General features: G+C 40.8%; 1 protein-coding gene across 2 annotated transcripts in view; it reads right to left on the minus strand.

Moving 5' to 3' along the window:
* Positions 1 to 1,383: 1,383 nt before the first annotated feature.
* The window catches only part of dse.L (dermatan sulfate epimerase L homeolog), a 32,870-nt gene continuing 13,919 nt past the window's right edge, over positions 1,384 to 20,334 (minus strand). For both annotated transcript variants that reach the window (XM_018263281.2, XM_018263282.2), the window contains 4 exons: positions 9,053 to 9,306; positions 7,726 to 7,965; positions 6,157 to 6,364; positions 1,384 to 5,061 (listed from right to left, as the gene is read on the minus strand). In XM_018263281.2, coding sequence (XP_018118770.1) covers positions 3,309 to 5,061; positions 6,157 to 6,364; positions 7,726 to 7,965; positions 9,053 to 9,306 — 2,455 coding nt within the window. In that variant the 3' untranslated portion in view covers positions 1,384 to 3,308. The remainder of the gene's footprint in view (positions 5,062 to 6,156; positions 6,365 to 7,725; positions 7,966 to 9,052; positions 9,307 to 20,334) is intronic.

Genomic DNA, 20,334 nt, shown 5'->3' on the forward strand with positions numbered 1-20,334 from the left:
CTGATTACCCTCCAGGGACAGGTAATTTTCCTTTTACCCTTCCCTTAATACGTAGGGTTATTAATGGATACTTTAATACTGTGTAATTTATTTGTATGATACTTTTGTTGCTATTGGGTTTGTTGGACATTTTTTTATTTCCTTTCATTAGGTTACTGTTTCAATTCAAGCTTTAGTTTAACCACAAGGGAATTGAGACTTTGGGCTTATCTATTGGAATGTCTCATTTGGACTTAATTGGTTTCATCAACTATTGGGTTAATTAATTGCTAATTGGTTCATGAGGGAGCAACCTTAGGGCTCTTACAGAGGAGCTTTTTTACCTGCGCTCCCCTGCGTTCCGTTTTTCTGCATTCAGCCGCAGGGGAGCGCAGGAATAGACGCATTACATTTTTTCCAATGGGGCTGTACTCAGACGCAACATGCTGCATTTTTCCTGCGTTCGGCGCCTACACGCGCCTGTGTGAGTACAGCCCCATTGGAAAAAATGTAATGCGTCTATTCCTGCGCTCCGCTGCGAATGAACGCAGAAAAACGGAACGCAGGGGAGCGCAGGTAAAAACGCTCGTCTGTAAGAGCCCTTAAATGTTTTCTGTTCCACGCATGCACTATGCTTGACAAAGGGGCGTGTCCCCGAAATGCTGCACATTGCTTTAAATAAAATTACAAGGGCTTGCCCTGCTAAATGCATCTCTTGTGTGCTGGTGAATTTCTTCATGCACTGTAACAGAGGTTGCAGATTCCCCCAACACTGAGCACCAAGAAGGAGGATAAAGAAGGAGGATATTGGGAATGTAAGGTGTGCTGTTTCTCCACTAGTTGTTTAGTACGTTGTGGCAACAGCCCATTGTAGCATCTAATAGCACAGCTTGCTCTCAGGCTGCAGATGGAAGCACCAGACCCCTTCCCTATACAAATATGGCTGCAGTTATGCCTCTGTACACCCAGTGATACCCCGGGCACAATTGTAGATGATACCTCCATGCCTCAAGTGAAAGAGGAGGAGCATGAAAGAGAAGCGAGTGAAAATGAAATAGGAGGCAAAGAGATGTATAGAAATAATAATTTGGCCACTGGGGATATGGGTTTATTGCAGAGAATGCAGTATTGCAACTCTGATAAGCTCATCAATAAATGTAAATATGGATACGTCTCTGTGCACAATATTTGTAAAAGGAAATTGAAAGAAAGTTGATACCACCACTGCATTTAGGAGCTGCACACAAAGAAACAGCATTATATTTTCATATCTGTAATCTCCTGTTCACCGTGCAGCCTCCCATTCGGTAGGATACAATGCGGCAATCTACTCTAAATATAATATACATACTAACCATGTTATTCTTTATCATAGAATTATTATTGGTAAAATAAAACAAAGAATATGTTGAAGAGGTTTTATTAATCAGTCACTAAATTCCAAAAAAGTAGCTGATGCCCAAACAAAAGTGTAACTGATGAAACCATTTCCTCCAAGTAAAGTAGAGGGCCCGGCATCCAAAAATCATTTGTTGCATAATGAAAGAAAATATAGTGTTTGTTTATCCCTTTTTGTTGTCTGGGTCTTGCTCTCGATACAATATAAGAGGTGTCCTATTCTAGCTGGTTTCTGCTACATTGTCTCAAGAGTCAGAGGCAGCAGTGCAGAGAATATAAACAGCCTGACATACTTCTTATACTTAATCACAGATACATTTAACGATAACTTTAAAACCATTAAAAATGTTTAATGTACATTACAATTACATTTTCTTTTAGTATGCAAAAACAGTTTTGAGGTGGAGGACCCCTGTTTGTAAGAATAAGGGCAGGGTGAAATTTAAAAAACAAACAAATGTCAAAATCATTCTTACAATGCATTAATGATTGTGTGGGCATATACCCATGATCACTTTACATTTCATTGGCCATGTTGAGGATTTGCAGATGTTGCACAACACAGCAATTCAACTTCTACTCTTTTTTTATATAGAGCCATTATACTCTGAAGCATGTTTTTTCTTGTAAGTCTGCCTCGGCGCAGCTTACAGTCAAAGTCCTTGTTCTATTTACACATACTAGGATCAATTTCATCAGGATCAAATTAACCTGCCAGTTTATTTTTGTAAAGTAGAAGCAAGTACCCAGAGTAAACTAATAATAAACTCCATGAACATAGTACCTTGGCTGGAATCAAATCTAGGACCCACAAACTGTGCTGCATTAAGTTCATTTTTCTCTGTTCAACACTAATATTCACACCCTTTTTTCCAGATAAGGGGCTGCTCAGTCATTTGGATCTCCATTAAATTGACTAAAAATCATTTAAACGTTAAATAAACCCAACAGGGGTGTTCTGCCTCCAATAAGGATCAAGCACAGGGTACGGTTTTATTATTACGCTAAAAAAAGAAAATAATTTTTAAAAAAGTTTAATTTAATTTAAATGTAATTTAAACATTAAATTTTTTGTAAAATGGAGTTTATGGGAGAGGGTCTTCCCTTAATTTGGGACTTTCTAGATAAATGGTTTCTGGATATCGAATCCCATACCTGTACAATGAAGTAAAGTCACACAGCTTTACTGTGCTGTGGAACACAAACAAATCTACAACACAACAAATGCAACTGAAAGGAGAAGGAAAGATTGCCACGTTAGGCACTCCCCAGTGATTATAATCACTTACCTGATACCCCAGCCGATTCTCCTGTTAGCATAAAATTGCACTGGCCCAGGGTATTAGTGAGCGAGCACCACAGAGCGATCCTCCCTTTGTTCGTGTGCAGCTATTGTTCTATTGTGCAGGCGTCAATACAGGATCAAGGGTAGACTCCATTGTGCTTGCTCAGAAGTACCCCAGGACTGTGCATTTTTCTGCTCATATTATCACTTGTCCAGGGTATCAGGTAAGTGATTGTAATCACTTGGGTTCCTAACATGTGACAACGTTCTTTTCCAATCAGTTTGGCTACACAGAGCTTGCTGGCGCATGCGCAGTTGAAGGCAGTCCCAGGGTATCTTCAACTGCACATGCGTCAGCAAGCTCTGTGTAGCCAAACTGATTGGAAGAGAACAAGAATTTTCAGAAGATGGAGTTTGCTGACTCCGCTGCACATTTCTGCTTGTAGAGGTCATCTTTACTATGAGAGACACTGTTCACTGCAATAGACTCGGTGGGGAGGGGGCTCATTTCATGGCTGGGGACCTTTGTCGGGGGGGGGGGGGTTTAGTTCTCCTTTAAGCATCAATTTCAAGTATACACTAGACACTTGTTGCTGGGAGATCTAGCTTAACAGTTAAAGAGCTACAGGTTTGACATGCCTGCTTTCTAACACTGAGACCGATAACATGATGAATACAGCCACATCAGTATGCAAAAATCTAATGCAAGTATAGCATACAAACATCTTTTCTGCTGCACACCCTTTGGCTTTAAGAATCGAGACAGCTGTAGCACTAGCAGAACTATGAAGATGGCAATATTTAGAATTAAAAACAGTTTGGTGTAAGAGGCTGAAATTGATGAAGTCCCGCTGTGGAAAGTTGTAAACATATGAGGGGGTGCATGTTTACTAACAGAAGCAGGTTTGGGCTTGACTTGAGGTTCATCTACAAAGTCCAAAAGGTCTTTCATTTCTTCTTCTTCATTGACTGGAAGTTCACTCTGTGCCAGAGCCATGGCTTTTTGGCGTGTCTGCTTCTCGTTGACTTCTATTTGCGCAAATAAGTCTGGTATGGCATTTATAAATTTGTTGTTTCTTGTGGCCTTCCTGGTTTTTTTGGTTCTGCCTTGCTGCTTCTGCTGCTGAGATACAGAAAATATTTTTTCAATAGCCTCCTCTGTGTTCCTTTTATCTGTAAACCTAAGCAGACGTTCGGCTGTCCTTCTGAAGCTGGCTGTGTTTCTGACATGAGATAAAATCTGCTTCTCCATTTCCTGAAAAACAGGCTTAAAGTGCTGGAGATTCTGCTCAACAATTGCAGAATAATCTTTGACTTCCTCTGGAGAAGAGCTCCTGATGGCAGAGGTCTTGTCAAAGACAAATTTCTGTCTATCTGCAACTACTTTAGCATAGATGGACTGGCTAGGTGTTTCTCCCGTGAAAATGTAAGCAGCATATGCATGTTCACTAGTAGCAAGATACACATCAACTTGCTGATAGTCTCCATGGACACTGAAGCTCTCAACATCCACAGAAGGTCCTATGAAAACATGTATGGCTCTTGTTATAGGTTTCCTGAGGTAAGTTGTGACATTCACATAATTAGTTCCATTGTATGGATAACCCTGTGGGTAAGAAACTGAAGTAATGACTGCTCTCTCACTCAGACCAGTGTCATCCATCCAGTACATCTTATACATTCCATCTTTGTGCCTAATTATTGCTCCATGAACACTATCAATGGAGGTTGCCTCAAAAGGCATATCCACATTGTGGAAAAAGCTTGAAGTTGCCTTCAGAGTGCTGCCACTGTCTAAGTGAATATGGTCTACAAGGAGTAACAACTGTGGATGTAGCAGGATAAGATTTCTTTGAACACTTTTCAATTTCAAGTTAGGATTGTAAGCTCCAACCCCTTCACCCCTGATAAAAACAAACCCAGATTTCTCCACAGCAGCAACCACCCTTCCTTGACAGTCTGCAGCTTCTCCTTGCTTGTATTTCAGCCATTTAGAATGACAGTCTTCTGTGACCTGACCTTGCCATGGAGCAAAGCAGCTCTCAGACACAGAAGGTGAAAACATTAAAGCATTATTTAGAAAAGTATATTTTGGTCCATATAAAGCTTCAGTTATAAAAGGAAATCCGTTAGGAGCAAATGTAAAAGAGTTCTGATCAGGATGCTCATGTCCAGCATTAAAATTTCTCCATCCTTTAATCCAGTCTTTGTACTTGTTTTCATGAACAATATCAAATATAGCACGGCCTCCAAGTTTTCCGGATTTAAAGGAAAGAAAAGGCCTGTTAATTTCTGCGGGTAGGGAACTTCCATAAGTCACAACTCCCCAGTCTTCAAAGAAGTGAAGCTGAGGTGTGCCAAAATCTGGTGGAGGTGTAGACTGTAAAGTTGCATCATACCTGTATCAAAACAAAGTATATTTATTCTTAATCTCTTTCATTATAAATATACAACTAGACACATGAAATAACAAAAGTAGAGCATTAGAGTGAATCAAAATTAATGCTGGCTGTCAATAGTAGTGATAGTTACTAAGCCCTGCCCAGTCTTATAATTATGGAGGTTAGATTGCAGATTGTTAATCCTGCCTACTCTTGTCCTGCAAGTCAATAACTTTAGCTCACCATACAAATTAAGATCTTGCCTGATTTGGCCATCCACATTCTGGGCCAACTTGGCTGATCTCATTGTTTAGCCCCCAGGCCATTGATCAGAATATAACTGGTGCCTATGCCAGCAGAAGAGGAGGTCCCCACGATAAGGGATTTTCAAACCTACCCAATAGATATCTGGCAGATTTTTGGACAGATATCTACCATGGCCATTTGAGGGGGCCCATACACAGGCAAATCAACATCTTTAAACAGTTGTTGGACAAGCAGGTGGGGCTAAAAAAAGTATTATGGGGGAATGTAATAAAAGTCGCAAAGAGCAAAACAATTAGCACAAATAAGAAGATTAATACTCTTATTACATTGCAAATTTTAATTGCGCATTGCGAATTTTAATTGCGCATCGCCCACTTTTAAGAAGAGCTTGAAGGTGTCGTAATCTTTTGGTGCAAACATAACAACATTTTTAGTAAGAAGTTTTATTACATTCACTGCGCACTGGCGCTAACTATAAAATTCGCAAACCTTCTTCCACTGTCGGAAGTGGTCGCTAAACAGTTTCCGGGTTCGCAAAAGCTATATTAGATTTGCACAAAGGCAAATTTGTTCGCACAGAGGCATAATTTTTCGCATTGCGAATATTTTTTCAGTTAACGACTTTTATTACATTCCCCCACTAGAGTTTAGTATTAGAGTTGGCATTTCCCTAGGATAAATTGAATACACTTCTATTAATGCTTCTGGAACAATTACATTTTAAATATAAACATTTGTTACTACAGAACAGTCTTTGTCTTCATAGTAAGCAGTTTAAGGCAACATGCTGGCCCCCTATCTGTAGTTGGATTACAAATTCCAGCAGCTTTCCAAACTCATACTTACCAAATAAACTCAGTATGAAGGGTGCACCAACGCTGCCCTTTAGCTGGTGTTCCAGGACCTTCTTGCACTCTGTTTGCGTGAATCTGTTCAGCCAGCCAATTACCACTTCCATTTCTCAAGACATATTTGTCTAAAAACACCAATTGACTCTCAGGTCCATAAAACCAATTATAATTGGAATCTGCTATGGCCACAGTTCTCTGAAAGCCTAAAAAACAAAAGCACACTTTAATAGCAAATACACAGGTCTCCGGGGGCTCCTTTAAGTGGTAAGCCCTGCCAGTAATGTGTCCTCAATCCGCCCTTTATTTCCTAACTCACAGAAGGAACCATGAAATTATCAACTGAAACAGTAGCAGAAGGTGGTTAGTAAGGTTTGGATGAATCTACATAATCTCCCTGAATAGAAAAAAAAAATTCTGACAATAGAAACATTAATTAAAACAGTATTACTTGCTCTAAAACCCTCAAGAAGTGAGGCAAAAAAATGGAATTAAGAGATTCATATGCTGAGGAAATCTCTGGACTTTATTGTTAAGGATCTTATTTTGATGCCGCACCCTGTCATCTCAGCCCGTTGGTGCCTCTCCAGTAGTCATACAAGATGCCAATTTTGAAAACTATTTTCCAAGTTGGATTAATACTGTATAACCTTCTGATACAAAAATATTATGGCTAATACTTTTATGAATCATGAATATGAATCATGTCTTAAAAAGATACAAATTCCAAGTATAAGCAGAATGCAGCAATTTATATATTCGCACCGTTTCCAATGAGGATGTTTTTTATGCTATAATGAAAGCACATTTTATGCAATAATTAAAGTTTTGTGATATGTGACCTTTCTATTAAACATCATGCACATATTAACATAGCAAGCTTTGTGCACTGCAGTGCAATATAAGACACTGTGTAACTGACCAAAGAAAGGTATACGAGTTGTCCAGCTGTTATTGCATCAGAACTCAGGACCTACATAAGCCAAGATGCTGTTTTATTAAAAATCAAGTTGGCGTTTTTAACTTGATTTGAGAGAAAAACGGAGGGGAAAACAACATGGACATGAAAAAAAAAAACAAAAGTATTTTTTGAAATCTCGAATAGTTGAGGAAAAAAAAAAAAGAAAAATAGCTTGCATTTTTTTTTCTTGTTCGCGTTTTTTCCTGCAAAGTTGAATTTTACCAAATAAGGCTCCAAGTCTGTTGGTGGGATGCTGGAAGCTGTAGTGTGACAAAAGCAAGAGGTTGAAGGCCGGACAATATGAGGATCTAGTCTCCAACCAAATCAGCCCCTGTTCATTGTCCTAAGGTATTTTTCAACTTATATATATGAAGATGAGTATTTTGGTTAAGAGAGGAATGTGTAGCATTTGCAAGTGTAACCACAGTGACATATTTTTATAATCGGATCCACATTTTACAGTGAGGAGATATTCTTGCCATTTTATAAAGCAGAGGGAATGCCCGGGCTGTGTATATTTAAATCTAGTGGCTTTATATTATAGCCTTTTCCATAAAAAACCTTAAAAGAAAAATATGTTTTCCCCCCTTTTTTTGTATTTCTTACCTGGTAGTATGGTTCTGTACATGAATGCAAAGTGCTCTTTTAGCCAATGATGGTTGAAGTGATTTATGTCGAAATGCCTCTGAACAAGGAACATGTACTGAAAGAGCGATCTGGTGGTGTAGCTGCCATAAGCCACTCCCTCATAGAGAGAGCCATCCGTCACATCATTTAATAGAACTATAGACTTCTCCATGATTGTCAACACTTGCTTTGTCCAAAAATAGGACTCTTGCAGGTAACCTAAGATAAAGGCAGTTATACATTATAAGCATCCATCCAGATGTTGTCTAACTGTTGTAATGACTGCTGTTGGCATTCAATTCAGATTCCCATCATAGCTATAAAGAGTTATGTTGTAATGGAACTCAAGCAATACATTGGTCCATTAAGCTAATAAAGTATCCAGATGCTTTTGGCCGTGTAGTGTGTGGTGTATAGTAAACATAGAAAAAGAGCAAGTGGCACCTAAAGCACAAAAAATAAATATTTCTCCCACTAGAGCAGGGGTGCCCAAAAGGTAGATTGGGATGTACCTTTAGCTGGTGTTTAGTAGATCTCAAGACACCTTCTATTTCATGCTTTTCATGCAGTTATTACTTTAAGGTCACATAAGAAATAGTGGTTTGTTAAATGTAGCAAGATACATTTTCTCATAAATCAATAAAGTAATATTTTCCATGGAACAGAATGCTAACTGATTTTATGGATGTAGATCATAATGAGCCAACATCACTAGAAGTAGACCTTGCATTAATAAAGTATGGGCACTCATGCACTAGAGGTTTTATTTTATTCAGACACTGTTCTATTCAACTTTTAGTCACCTAATAGTATGTAAAATAGTAAGTAGGCATACACTGAATCCATGTGCCTGGCCAAATCTGAATTTGGTGCATCCCTAATATTAAGGCAAATAGCAAGGCACCGTATTGTGGAATATTTGAGATTCTTGTTATCGAAACTCTGTTTTAATAAATGTATCTTTATTAACAGAATTTTAGCTAATGTCTAATGTGGTGTCTTTGCTGCTGCCATCAGGGCAAAAACAGGCAGTTAAAATGCCGTTCTACATCGGGTACTGCTTCCTATATATATCTATGGGAAACAACATCCCTGAAGTGCAGGTAAAGCTAACAGGCTGATATCCATTAAAAAAAGCTCATTCGAGCATTTTTCAGCAGAGATCTACCCTCCACCATCAGGTGTGATATTAGCTCAAGTTCTGTTAATGAAAGCACATTAATTAAAATTGATTTATACGTGGCATGCACAGACAGTTTGTAAACTGTTATAACAATGTGTACTGTGTTACTGCAGAGTTGCCTACCTTGATTCATCATCACCAAACTTCCAGTGAGCAGGGCCACACAATTAGTGGGTTGATGGTTGTGAATGTACTGAAAGCCCCAGCCTCTCCTGAATGAGGTTTCATACATATTTGCTGAGGCGTTGGCAATAACCTCTAGAAACCTCACCTTCTGTTGCTTGCTAAAGGAGTGGTAGAGAAAGTCATACGCAGTAGCAAAGCCGACCAGAGAGTGTGCCAAGGGAACTTCATCCCAAGGAGCATCTTTCACTAACCTGTAGGAAGTAGAGCATATGTTGGCATTACACGCTTAACCTATTCAAACCAACTGCTACACACAGAGATGAGGTTTGTAAAGTTATCATGCACTTCTATGTATTTCTGGCTGAAACAAAAAAAAGAAAATCAATATGTGTATTTTCCAGGGGGGAACACAGACTGACACAAGCTTTGTGTAGCTCCATAATGCCAAGCATATCACTTCTCATGTATCGTTTCAGGGAAGAATTACTTAAAAGATACAGAACAACAACAACAACAACATAAAGAGCATTTCTGTGACCACACTGTATTTCTCTCCCCGTGATTCATTTCAGGAAGCAGATGGTTGCAACCATAATGTCACTTAATTAAGAGAAACCAAAAGATTGCAACTCTGACAACATAGAATTATGGCCAATCAAATTATATTACAGGACAGTTAAGCCTAATTTATTAAACAGAAAGTTAAATGTTTTGAATGGGGTGGGTGGTTAAAAAGTAACAACCACTAAAAAAAGATGGTGACCAATTGTGTTATATACGCCACTTTAAGAACTATATATTAAATGGGTTTTGGAAAAACCCTGGGACAGGGAATGTTTTAAATATTAGCCCCTTGCTTTCATTGTTGTACAGTCAGAATAGTTAACAGCTAAGGCGCTTTGTACTTACTGTACACACATGTACTACCTTGGCTGAAGCTGCATTTAGGCTCTATATTGGCTTACACTTATAAGATTGATTACGTATATCAACTGACAGTCTAGCCTGTGTTGTACTTGCAATACTCTTCCTTTACAATCAATGCTTTGTATACTCGGAATAAATTAACTGAACTTTAAAAAGAGCTAGACACAAGCTTCTAAATCTGGGCATGCTGAACAAAATAGTATGCCACCAATTTGCTCACATATGAAGTAATCTGGTCAAAAATATATTCAGCTAAAAAAATTCCAAACACTTGGATCATGAGGACCCATGCAGTACTGCTAATTGCCATACACTGGCCAATCAGAATTGCAAACTTGGCTAATAACTTTGCTCACCAATTCACACGGGTGCAAATAGTATTTGCACCCGAGGAAGGGGTTGGTCCCCGAAAGCTTGTGCCACAATGTCTGCAATAAACAAGATGAAGGCTTAAGCCCATGTGAATTGGTGTGCTTCTTCCCCTTGCATAGCTTGGATACTATTGGACTTGGACGCAGTCTGGGAATTGAAAGCACCCTATATGCAAGTAAGTGGTGTGCGGCAATAAATTTTCATTTCTTAATAACTTTGCTCCACATCAACAGGATATAATAAGTACCAAATTAATCAAATAATCTCAAATGAATAGCAACAACTATTAGTCAGAATGCAATCACCACTGACAAAATATTTTACAAACTCTATAAAGCCCAACTTTATTAAAGCCACATGAGCAAAAATCATTTACAGCTTTTTCCAGTATTTAGAAGAATGTCTGTATCAACTGATCTCATACTATCCATGGTAGCTGCTGCCCCCCCCCCACCCATTGATCAGCGCCAGGAACTTACAAGGAAGTAAACACATCAATCTACTTGCATAAAGAGAATTTATTATGAAAATGACTTGAAGAAAAAAGTGGTCATTATTAGAACAAGTTTGAAGACATGCTCTTCAGCTGTCATGTAATGTAGTTTTTGCATCCAAGGGCAAAGGCACATAGGGTGATCAAACAGCCAACGAAAGACACCCTATACGTAATCAACTGCAATGCATACAAGAACCAGGCATTACTATCTACTTTTTGTGCTAGAGGCCCAATAGAAAACTGTTCACTCAAGATGATTCACTTTTTAAAGGGTTTATTCTTGAGTATATAGCAGTCACTATCTTTTAGCCTCCCAGCTGTGTCTTCAAGCATTACTAAAGAATCAGTTGTTGGGTGTGAACTGTGTGCAATGCAAATAAATGGCATATGCAACACATTTGTGCCTGCCTTTGCTTATCTACACTAGTGCTATATGAAATTTTTCATTTGTGCCTAGTTTGGTGCATGAGTGACATGGTGCAGTGTGTTCTGGTGCAGAACAGCCCTATACAAAACACTTGTATTAACCAGACAGGAAGTTCCTTCATGTGTTACACCTAAAGGCACAAGTGATTTTTTTTTTTGCCAATGGGTGAAAAAAATTGTCACATGTCAAACAAAAATTTCTTGTGCATCGAAAATATTGTTTCCCATGGACTTCAATGCATTTCAGCAAATTTTCACTGTTTCACAAAAACTCGAATCAAGTTTTTAAAATTAGAATCTAATTTGATTCGATTTCAATTCTAGTTTTCTGGTCTGTTCTATTCACCAGAGTTTAAAAAAGATTTTTATAATAAATTTCAATTGGTTGAATTTCAAGTTCATGAATTCGAAATTCGACCCTTCATAAATGTGCCTTTTGATGTTGTGACTGCCGAATGACAGAAGTTGCTCCCATTTGAGCAAAAGTTGCACCCGACTGCTTTAGGTCACGACCACCCTAGAATTCTGAAAAAGATTACGATATACGGTACTGTGCTGATTATTTGTACTTCACACTCCATTAGAAAATGAGCCCTACTGTCTTTGTGGCATACTCCATTGTGATCTCACTGTATATAGTTTAAGTGACTTCTGTTCTTAGTCATGCAGTACAGGTATGGGATCCCTTATCAGGAAACCCATTATCCAGAAAGCTCTGAATTACATAAGGCGACCTCTAATAGACTATTTTAGTCAAAGTTAAAAACATATTTACTTTTTCTCTGTAATAATAAAACAGCACCTTGTACCCAATCCCAATCAATATATAATTAATCCTTATTGAAGGCAAAACAATCCTGATGGGTTAATTTAATGTTTAAATTGTTTTTTAGTAGACTTAATGTATGGGGGCTAATAGAGTTGTTTTTTTTTTTTTTTTTAAAATGCCCCCTCCCCAGAAGGAGCTCCCAGTGCGAGCAGCCATGTCCGGTCACTCGCATGCGGATAAAGCGCATATGACATCACAGGCATTCGCATAATAAGCAATTTGTGGCACATTTTCATTATGTGAGTAACCAGGCTGCTTGCATGGGAGCTCCCTCCTGGTGCAGGTAGCATAGCGCTGGCGGGCATTTTAAAAAAAAAAAAACTACTATACTGTTATCTACGACTGGAATGCGTGCGATATTAGACCGCACCTTTGGTTGGGGATAACATTTTTACCTAACAGGTTTTGTCTCCTATAAGGATTCATTCAAATTAGTTGGGTTCAATAACTGTTTTATTAATAAAGAGAAAAAGGAAATACTTTTTTAATATTTGGATTATTTGAATAAAATGGAGCCTGATAGTCTTTCTGGAATTTGGAGCTTTTTCACAGGTACAGAATGTGACCGTAAAGCATTTTATGAAGCAGTGGCGTCAACTGAAAAAAGGCTATATGGCACAGGTTAAATAGTGGTTAACAGATAACACCATTATTTTCTACAGAGCTTATCTGCTATCTGCTGTGTAACCCGAGTCTTTTCTCCTTTGAATGGCTGCTTCTATTGCTATGCAGCAGCTTATTTATATAAACAATAGTAGTGTTTCTGATGCAAACACAGCTGTTTTACCAGTGCAGGGCAACACTGCATTATATTTTTACTTTAAAATACTTTCATTTTTTGAAGTTACTGTTCCTTTAAGTGTGACAATTATCCTGTCAAGCTGCTTTTTTAGATCAGTAACTTTTACAGCTGCCACACTAAATAATGAGAATGCTGAAATTACAGTGCCAATGCCTTTTGGAAGAACAGATTATATCCTAGTTTGATAGTAAGGGAGAAGTGCAGTCTGTTTCTCAACTTAAGGTTAGTAAGGGTCACCTTTTCTCTCAGTCTGTTTGGTTTTCATAAATCATTTCTGTATTAACATGACAGATATATTTGCTGACAGGAGTTCTTTTTCTGAGTCATTTTGAAAATACTTTTACAATATATACATATATTTTTATTATTTAATAAGCACGTAATAATCTTGGATTTTGTAAGATAACTTTCCCATGGTTATATGGCAATAAAACATAAAGCAGAAACCTTAAATGGAAAAAATCAGCAAGTAGTTACAGTATGAGTGTTTTACTATAATATAGTATTACAAACATAGGAGCTAGTATCTGTATTCCTTGGGACCTGGGGTTTACAGGATAAAAGATCTTTCCATAATTTGGACCACCAAACCATCTGCTTAAAATCATTTAAACATTAAATAAACCCGGGGGGCGGAGCCGAATGCTGAGCCGGTAGGAAGCGCAACACGGGAGCTCCGCGCAAAAAATCCTGTTCAGCCCATATAATTGCTCCTTCTCGTGCAGGAAATTGCCCTCAAGCGGTGTCTACTAACTGCTCTTACCTTCCGCAGCAGAATACGCGCAGAGGAGCGCAAAAGGTACGTGCTGACACGGCTGTAAAGCTGGGGCAGTTTGCTCGCAGCATGGATCAAAATGGCGCCCGCAGCCCCAATACTCCGCCTAAGCAGGCCTCCTCTCCCAAGGTTTTTGCAGGCCCTCCAGAGGAGGCTGCGCCTTCCGCTCAAGATATGATGGCTGCAATTGCGGCTTGCCAATCCTCCATCACCGCCACCCTTACATCCAAGATAGATGAGGTTAAGGTGGAGATCTCGCTCCTTAAACAGGATATGCAGGCCATCAGGGAGCGCACTGGTGCGCTTGAGGAGAGAGTCAGTGCACTGGAGGACCGCACAGCTCCTGTTAATGGGGACATTACGCAGTTACAAAAGCAGCTGAAGATGGCTGCTGATAAATTGGAGGATATGGAGAACAGACAGAGGAGATCAAATGTAAGAGTAGTGGGGCTGCCAGAGAGAAGTGAGGGAGCCAACCCTGAAACCTTTGCAGAGCAATGGCTGAAAGAGCTATTGGGGCCAGAGACTTTCTCATCGCAATTTGTTGCTGAACGGGCACATCGTGTCCCCACTAGGCTCCTGCCTCCTGGGGCCCCTCCGCGTCCATTCCTGATAAAGCTGTTAAATTACCGGGACAGGGACGCAGCATTAAGGGCAGCAAGACTAAAAGGTGATCTGCTGTACAAGGGCGCACGTGTTTCATTATACCCTGACTACTCGGCCGCGCTGCAGAGACAACGCAGCTCCTTTTTAGGAGTCAAGAGGCAGCTACGAGATTTGGGAATCAAATACAACATGATTTACCCCGCCAAACTACGCATAATTGATGGTGATAGGCCACAGTTCTTCGAGCGTCCGGAAGGGGCCCTCCACTGGTTGGAAACACGTCCCTCGAGGCAAAGACGGAACCCACGCCCGGAGCAGGCCAGTCCACCTTCCTCCCCAGCATGATCCCCTTTTGCTTCTTCACGGATGAGGGACCGGGAGCATCCAGCTCGGCAACAAGTCTTTATAATGGAAGGTTTGTGACAACCCTGGGGACTGGGGTTGTTGTGGTGTCATCGCTACAGGGCTACCAGTAACTGGGGCATTTTTCGGTTCATGTCCATCTCACTTTGCATATATATTTACCTGGCTATCGTGTGAAATGCATCAGTCACTGGGAAGGGAAGGAGCTCTGAGACCTTAGCAGCGGGCATGCCCGTAGTTTGTCTTTCATTGCTGTTATTCTTTCGTTTTCAAGAACTACTAAGTTTTGGAGGACATATATATGTTTTTTTTTTTTTTTCTGTTTCTGATATTTTGGTCTAACGGAGGATTCTTTGGTTTGGTGAATACCGGAATACCGTATACCCCAAAGACAAGGGAAGTTCATAGTTAAGGGATTAATGTATCTCCAGGTTTGGGTGGTGATACCGGGTGGGGGAGTTTTGTGGGGATTTAAAATGCTGTACTTAACTGTTCTTTTCTTCTCCTTTCTGCTTCTGACTATCTCTTCCGGATGGGTTCTCCACGCGGCTACTCAGTGGATCTGGGGTCAGTCTGTGAGCGGTCCAATGATACCTAACGCTGTCCAACCACTACATGCATCATGGCAGGTACTAAGATTAGGTTAATCTCTTGGAACGTAAGAGGTCTCAATGATAGAATAAAAAGATCCTTGGTACTGGATCACCTTAAAAAACTTGGAGTGGACATTGTACTCCTGCAGGAGACTCATTTAATAGGGCAAAGGGTAAGGGCTCTCAGGAGACACTGGTTGAATCCCACCTTTCATGCTGAATACTCTACATATTCGAGGGGGGTGGCAATCCTTTTTAGGAAAACACTTCTACCTACAATTGAGTCTTGTGTCTCCGACAGGTATGGCAGATATGTAATTCTAAAATTAAGCTTAGCATCGACCCCATTTATATTAGTGAACGTCTACTCCCCACCCCCGAGGGACATTGCCCTCCTGCAGACTATTCTGGGAAAGGTGGCTACCTTAGGGGATTACCCCACAATTTGGATGGGGGACTTTAATGCGGTACCTGTTCCGGGAATTGACCGCCTTAAACCTAGCAGGGGTGACTCTTCTGCTCTGGGGGACTGGCTCCGGGCTTCCAATTTAACGGATGTTTGGAGGTGGTCCCATCCTGACAAGCAACAATTTTCATGTTTTACAGTCTCCACTGCTTCCCTCTCGCGTATTGACTTAGCGTTTGCCTCCCCCACACTTCTACCGTTTGTAGATTCAATTAGTTATACCACACGCATTTGCTCGGACCATGCTCCTTTGCAAATGGAACTGGGTCTTACACCCCAACCGGGAGAGAGGCAGTGGAAACTACCCCCCAAGTGGATTCAACATGAGTTTGTCAAGCAATTCAAAATGTACTGGGAGATTAATTCCGGCACAGCGCCAGCCCCAACTGTATGGGATGCAGCCAAGGCCTATACTCGGGGCACATACATTTCACTAATCAAAGAGGCTAGACGTAAGGCGGATTCAGGGTTGTTAGAAGTCCGCAAGGTCTTGGAGGAGGTAGAGGAAACACACGCGGTTGATCCGACTAATGATTCAGGTGAAGCGCTGTTATCTGCCCAAAGAAATGTCAATCTAGCATATATGGAAAAATATTCACAGAGGGAGGTGTATCGAGTAGCTAGTTGGTATGACAAGGGGGATAAGTGTGGCAAGCTGTTGGCAATGCTATCCAGAGAACCGACACAGATAACGGCAATCCCTAGGATCATTACAGCTGACGGTACAGTGCACCAAAGCCCTGACCAGATATTGAAGGAATTTTTTTCCTACTACTCTGACTTATATAGCTCCAAAGTTAACTTTTCTCAGGATGCCCTGAATCTGTATCTGGATGGCATTTCCTTCCCTAAACTTTCCAGTGATGATACAGAGTTACTAAACCGATTCATAACCACAGAGGAAGTTCTGGAGGCTATAGCCGCCTTTCCGAATGGCAAGTCACCCGGCCCGGATGGCCTGCCTATAGAATGGTACAAGGTACATGGTGAAGTTATTGCCCCACGATTGGCCTCTCTATTCAATGATATTATTCAGGGTGCCCCCCTTCCAGCCACCTCTAAACTAGCAACTATTGTGTTGATTTTAAAAGAAGGCAAACCCCCTGAACACTGCGGGTCCTATCGACCGATTTCTCTCCTAAATTCTGATGTTAAAATCCTGGCCAAAATACTTGCAAACCGCCTGAAACTGGTGATAGACAATCTGGTCCACCCAGATCAAACAGGCTTTATGCCAAATAAGGGTACGGATATCAATATTAGACGCCTGTACACTAATATTTCGGCCCATCATCGGAATGCGGGAGAGAGAATCGTGGTATCCTTAGACACCGAGAAAGCCTTCGACACTATAGAGTGGCCATACCTATGGCAGATCCTTTCTCGGTTTGCTATAGGTAATAACTTTATAGCGTGGGTTAAGGCCTTATATGATTCCCCCAGGGCTAGGATACGGGTGAACTCGGGTCTATCTGGTGAGATCCCCTTGGCTAGAGGGACGAGACAGGGGTGCCCATTGTCCCCCCTTCTCTTTGCCCTCGCGATCGAACCCCTAGCCATTAACATTAGAACAAACCCTCAAATTAAAGGGCTACAGATGCAGAGGTGGGAAGAAAAACTTTCACTTTACGCGGATGACATGCTGGTCTATCTGGCGGACCCGAGGGACTCATTGTCCAAGCTCCTGAGTGAGATAGCTGGCTTTGGAGATTTTTCTGGTCTCCGGGTTAATTGGGGGAAATCTCTTGTTTTCCCCATTGATGCTGCAGCCCAGCGGGATGTTCTACATGGCCCCCTATTACAATGGGTGGATAGTTTCAGATACCTTGGGATATTAATACACAAAGATACAAAAAAATATGTGGATCTTAACTTGGCCCCTCTCATTGGATCTCTCAAACTTAAGGTGCATAATTGGGCAAATCTACCCTTATCCTTACCCGGACGCATCAATATATTGAAAATGGTTTTTCTACCAAAATTTCTTTATGCCTTTCATAACTCTCCAATTATACCCCCCAGGAACTGGTTTAGGCACTTAGACGCCATAGTACGTGGCTTTGTTTGGGCGGGAGAACGTCCGAGGATTGGGTGGCAGACTCTCCAGGCTCCAGCTAACAGAGGGGGATTGGCCCTTCCTAATTTCCTGCTGTACTTTTATGCAAGCCAGCTGGTATATGCCTGGTGGTGGCTGAACCCCAATCCGAACAACCAGGCGGTGGTTCTTGAGGCAGGAATACTCTCCTCATTCGAGGCTTTAGCCAATCAGTTACATAGGGGTATAGCCTCGATATATGTTCTTACACCAGGTATGAAAACGGTATGTACAATTTTCCAGAGAGTGGTGGTGTCTCCTTGCCGTAAGAGACTTCAGTGGTCCAAGTGGTCCCCTTTGTGGGGGAATGACGCTTTGATGCAATTAAGGCATTTGCCCGATGCTGCCACCTGGGCAGCGGCAGGAATTAAGTTTTTGGGGGATGTGGTTGGTTCTGGGGAGATAAAACAATTTGCAAAGTTGAAGGAAGACTTTGACTTACAAAATCACATGCTCTTTCGATATTTGCAATTACGTCATGCCTTATCAGCGCAGTTTCCAGAGAGAGCCCCAGAGGTAGTGGAGACTACTTTAGAAAAATATTTGAGACGCCCTGAACTGGTAAGGTCACTTAGTTGGTTCTATGCCCTTCTCCTGCGGGATGACTTTGATCCGCTCCAACATTTCTACCGGAAATGGCAGCCTGAGTTTCCCCAATTAAATGTAGGTGACTGGAAGGAAATTTTATGTCAAATTCCTGAGACTAACATTTCTAGTAGAGATAGGTACATACACACAAAGTTTCTTAATCGTGTCTACTTGACGACTCACAGACTGGCCCAGATTTATCCTGGCTGTGCTGATGTATGCCCTAAATGTAATGGTGCTCAAGGTACTTATAGTCATGTTTTTTGGGACTGTCCTGAAATACAGAGATTCTGGGCGGAAATAATGCAGTTTGCGGAGAGTAAGCTTGGACTCCCCAATGTATGTTCACCTGAACTTTGCTTACTGGGTGTAACTGAAGGTCTCGCTCTGAGCACCAGCGAACGGATCTGCCTTTTGCAGCTACTGCACTTCACCAAAAAAGCCATCCTGATGACTTGGAAGGCAACGGCACCTCCGACTTTGAATTTCTGGAAAAAACTAATCGACGGTGTTCTTCCCAGTCAAAAGTTGACATATATGGCAAGAGGCTGCCCAGGAAAATTTGGGAAGATATGGCATGCCTGGTTGGGGGTGGGCCAGAATGTTTGAAGGTCGTCTAACTTTTCTCTACTAAAGGCAACATGTGAAATGTGACCGAGGCCTATCGATATATACGGACTGAAACTGACTTCTGCACTTTTACTCGTGGTGGGATGCCTAGTTCGACATGCCCACTTTAGTAACACTCTGAGCCGAACGTGGGTGACCCTTCCCCTCTTTACTCTTCCTTTTCCTCGGTTTGCCCCGAGGCTCTATCTCTCTTGACTCTTTCTCTTTCTTTTTCTTTGTAACTGGATGTTTAAAATGCAATAAAGAAAATCTGTTAAAAAAAAAAACATTAAATAAACCCAATAAGATTGTTTTCCACCAATATTAATTAATGCAGCTTAGTTACCATCAAGTACAAGGTGGCTTTAAAGAGAGAGATTGTCCAAACCAACGCCCATATTTAAAAGCATAGGACCACCATTAGTTTAAAGGGGTGGGTATGGGGTGCTATTACAAAAAAACCACATGAAGCTAAGCCACAGCTTCCAGCTAATACAATATACACATTTCTGGGGGTTTTAAATATGGGCGTTGGTTTGGGCAATCTCTCTCTCTTAAAAGCCACTTATTGGCGTGGGAGGATTCAGCCTTTAGACTGAAACCAATGTTCAAAACACACTGAATATAGATAATGCTATTATGCAGAGAACTAAGTCTTTTTATAGTATGACCTGAGGTAAAAAAGTTAGGTATGTGGCTTTTCAACTTTATGATCATAACTTTGTAACTAAAAACTCCTGTTTTGTAAACACATGCACTTGCATTTATACTGAATTATTTATGAGACAGGGGACCAGGGAAGTGCATTGTAAGTAGCACTTCCATTATACTTAAATATACTTTAATTTAGCCTTTAGAGTGCTTCCACAACCCCCCAGAAATTTGCTTATTAAGACCCCCAGAAAGTTTTTTGGGTCCCTTTTTAGTGGGACTCTCCTTACTTCTACACATAGATCTGCAAAGAACTGTGCTATTCAGCAATAGCAGTGATGTTATTTTTCAACAGTGATGGAGATAATGTGTCACAGGAAAAACGATGTTGCTGTATCCCTCAGAGGGGAGGGGAAATAACAGAGAGTTTATATAGTGTAGTAGTTTCAATCTTAGATAAAACACACCCTTAGTGTCCTCCAATACTTATTAAAACACACCTTCAATGTGACACAGAGAAATGCACAATTGTGTATTACAAAAAATTATTCACCCTGTGTACATTTATGATTTTTTAACCCCTATTTTAGACAAGAACCAAGACATGGGTGGGTGGATCCGTAACTAAGGGTTAGTGAGGTTAGCAACACAACTCTCGATTGCTACTCTCCGGTGGTATTA

The sequence above is a fragment of the Xenopus laevis genome, chromosome 5L (assembly GCF_017654675.1).
Source record: "Xenopus laevis strain J_2021 chromosome 5L, Xenopus_laevis_v10.1, whole genome shotgun sequence".
NCBI classification, from domain to species: domain Eukaryota; kingdom Metazoa; phylum Chordata; class Amphibia; order Anura; family Pipidae; genus Xenopus; species Xenopus laevis.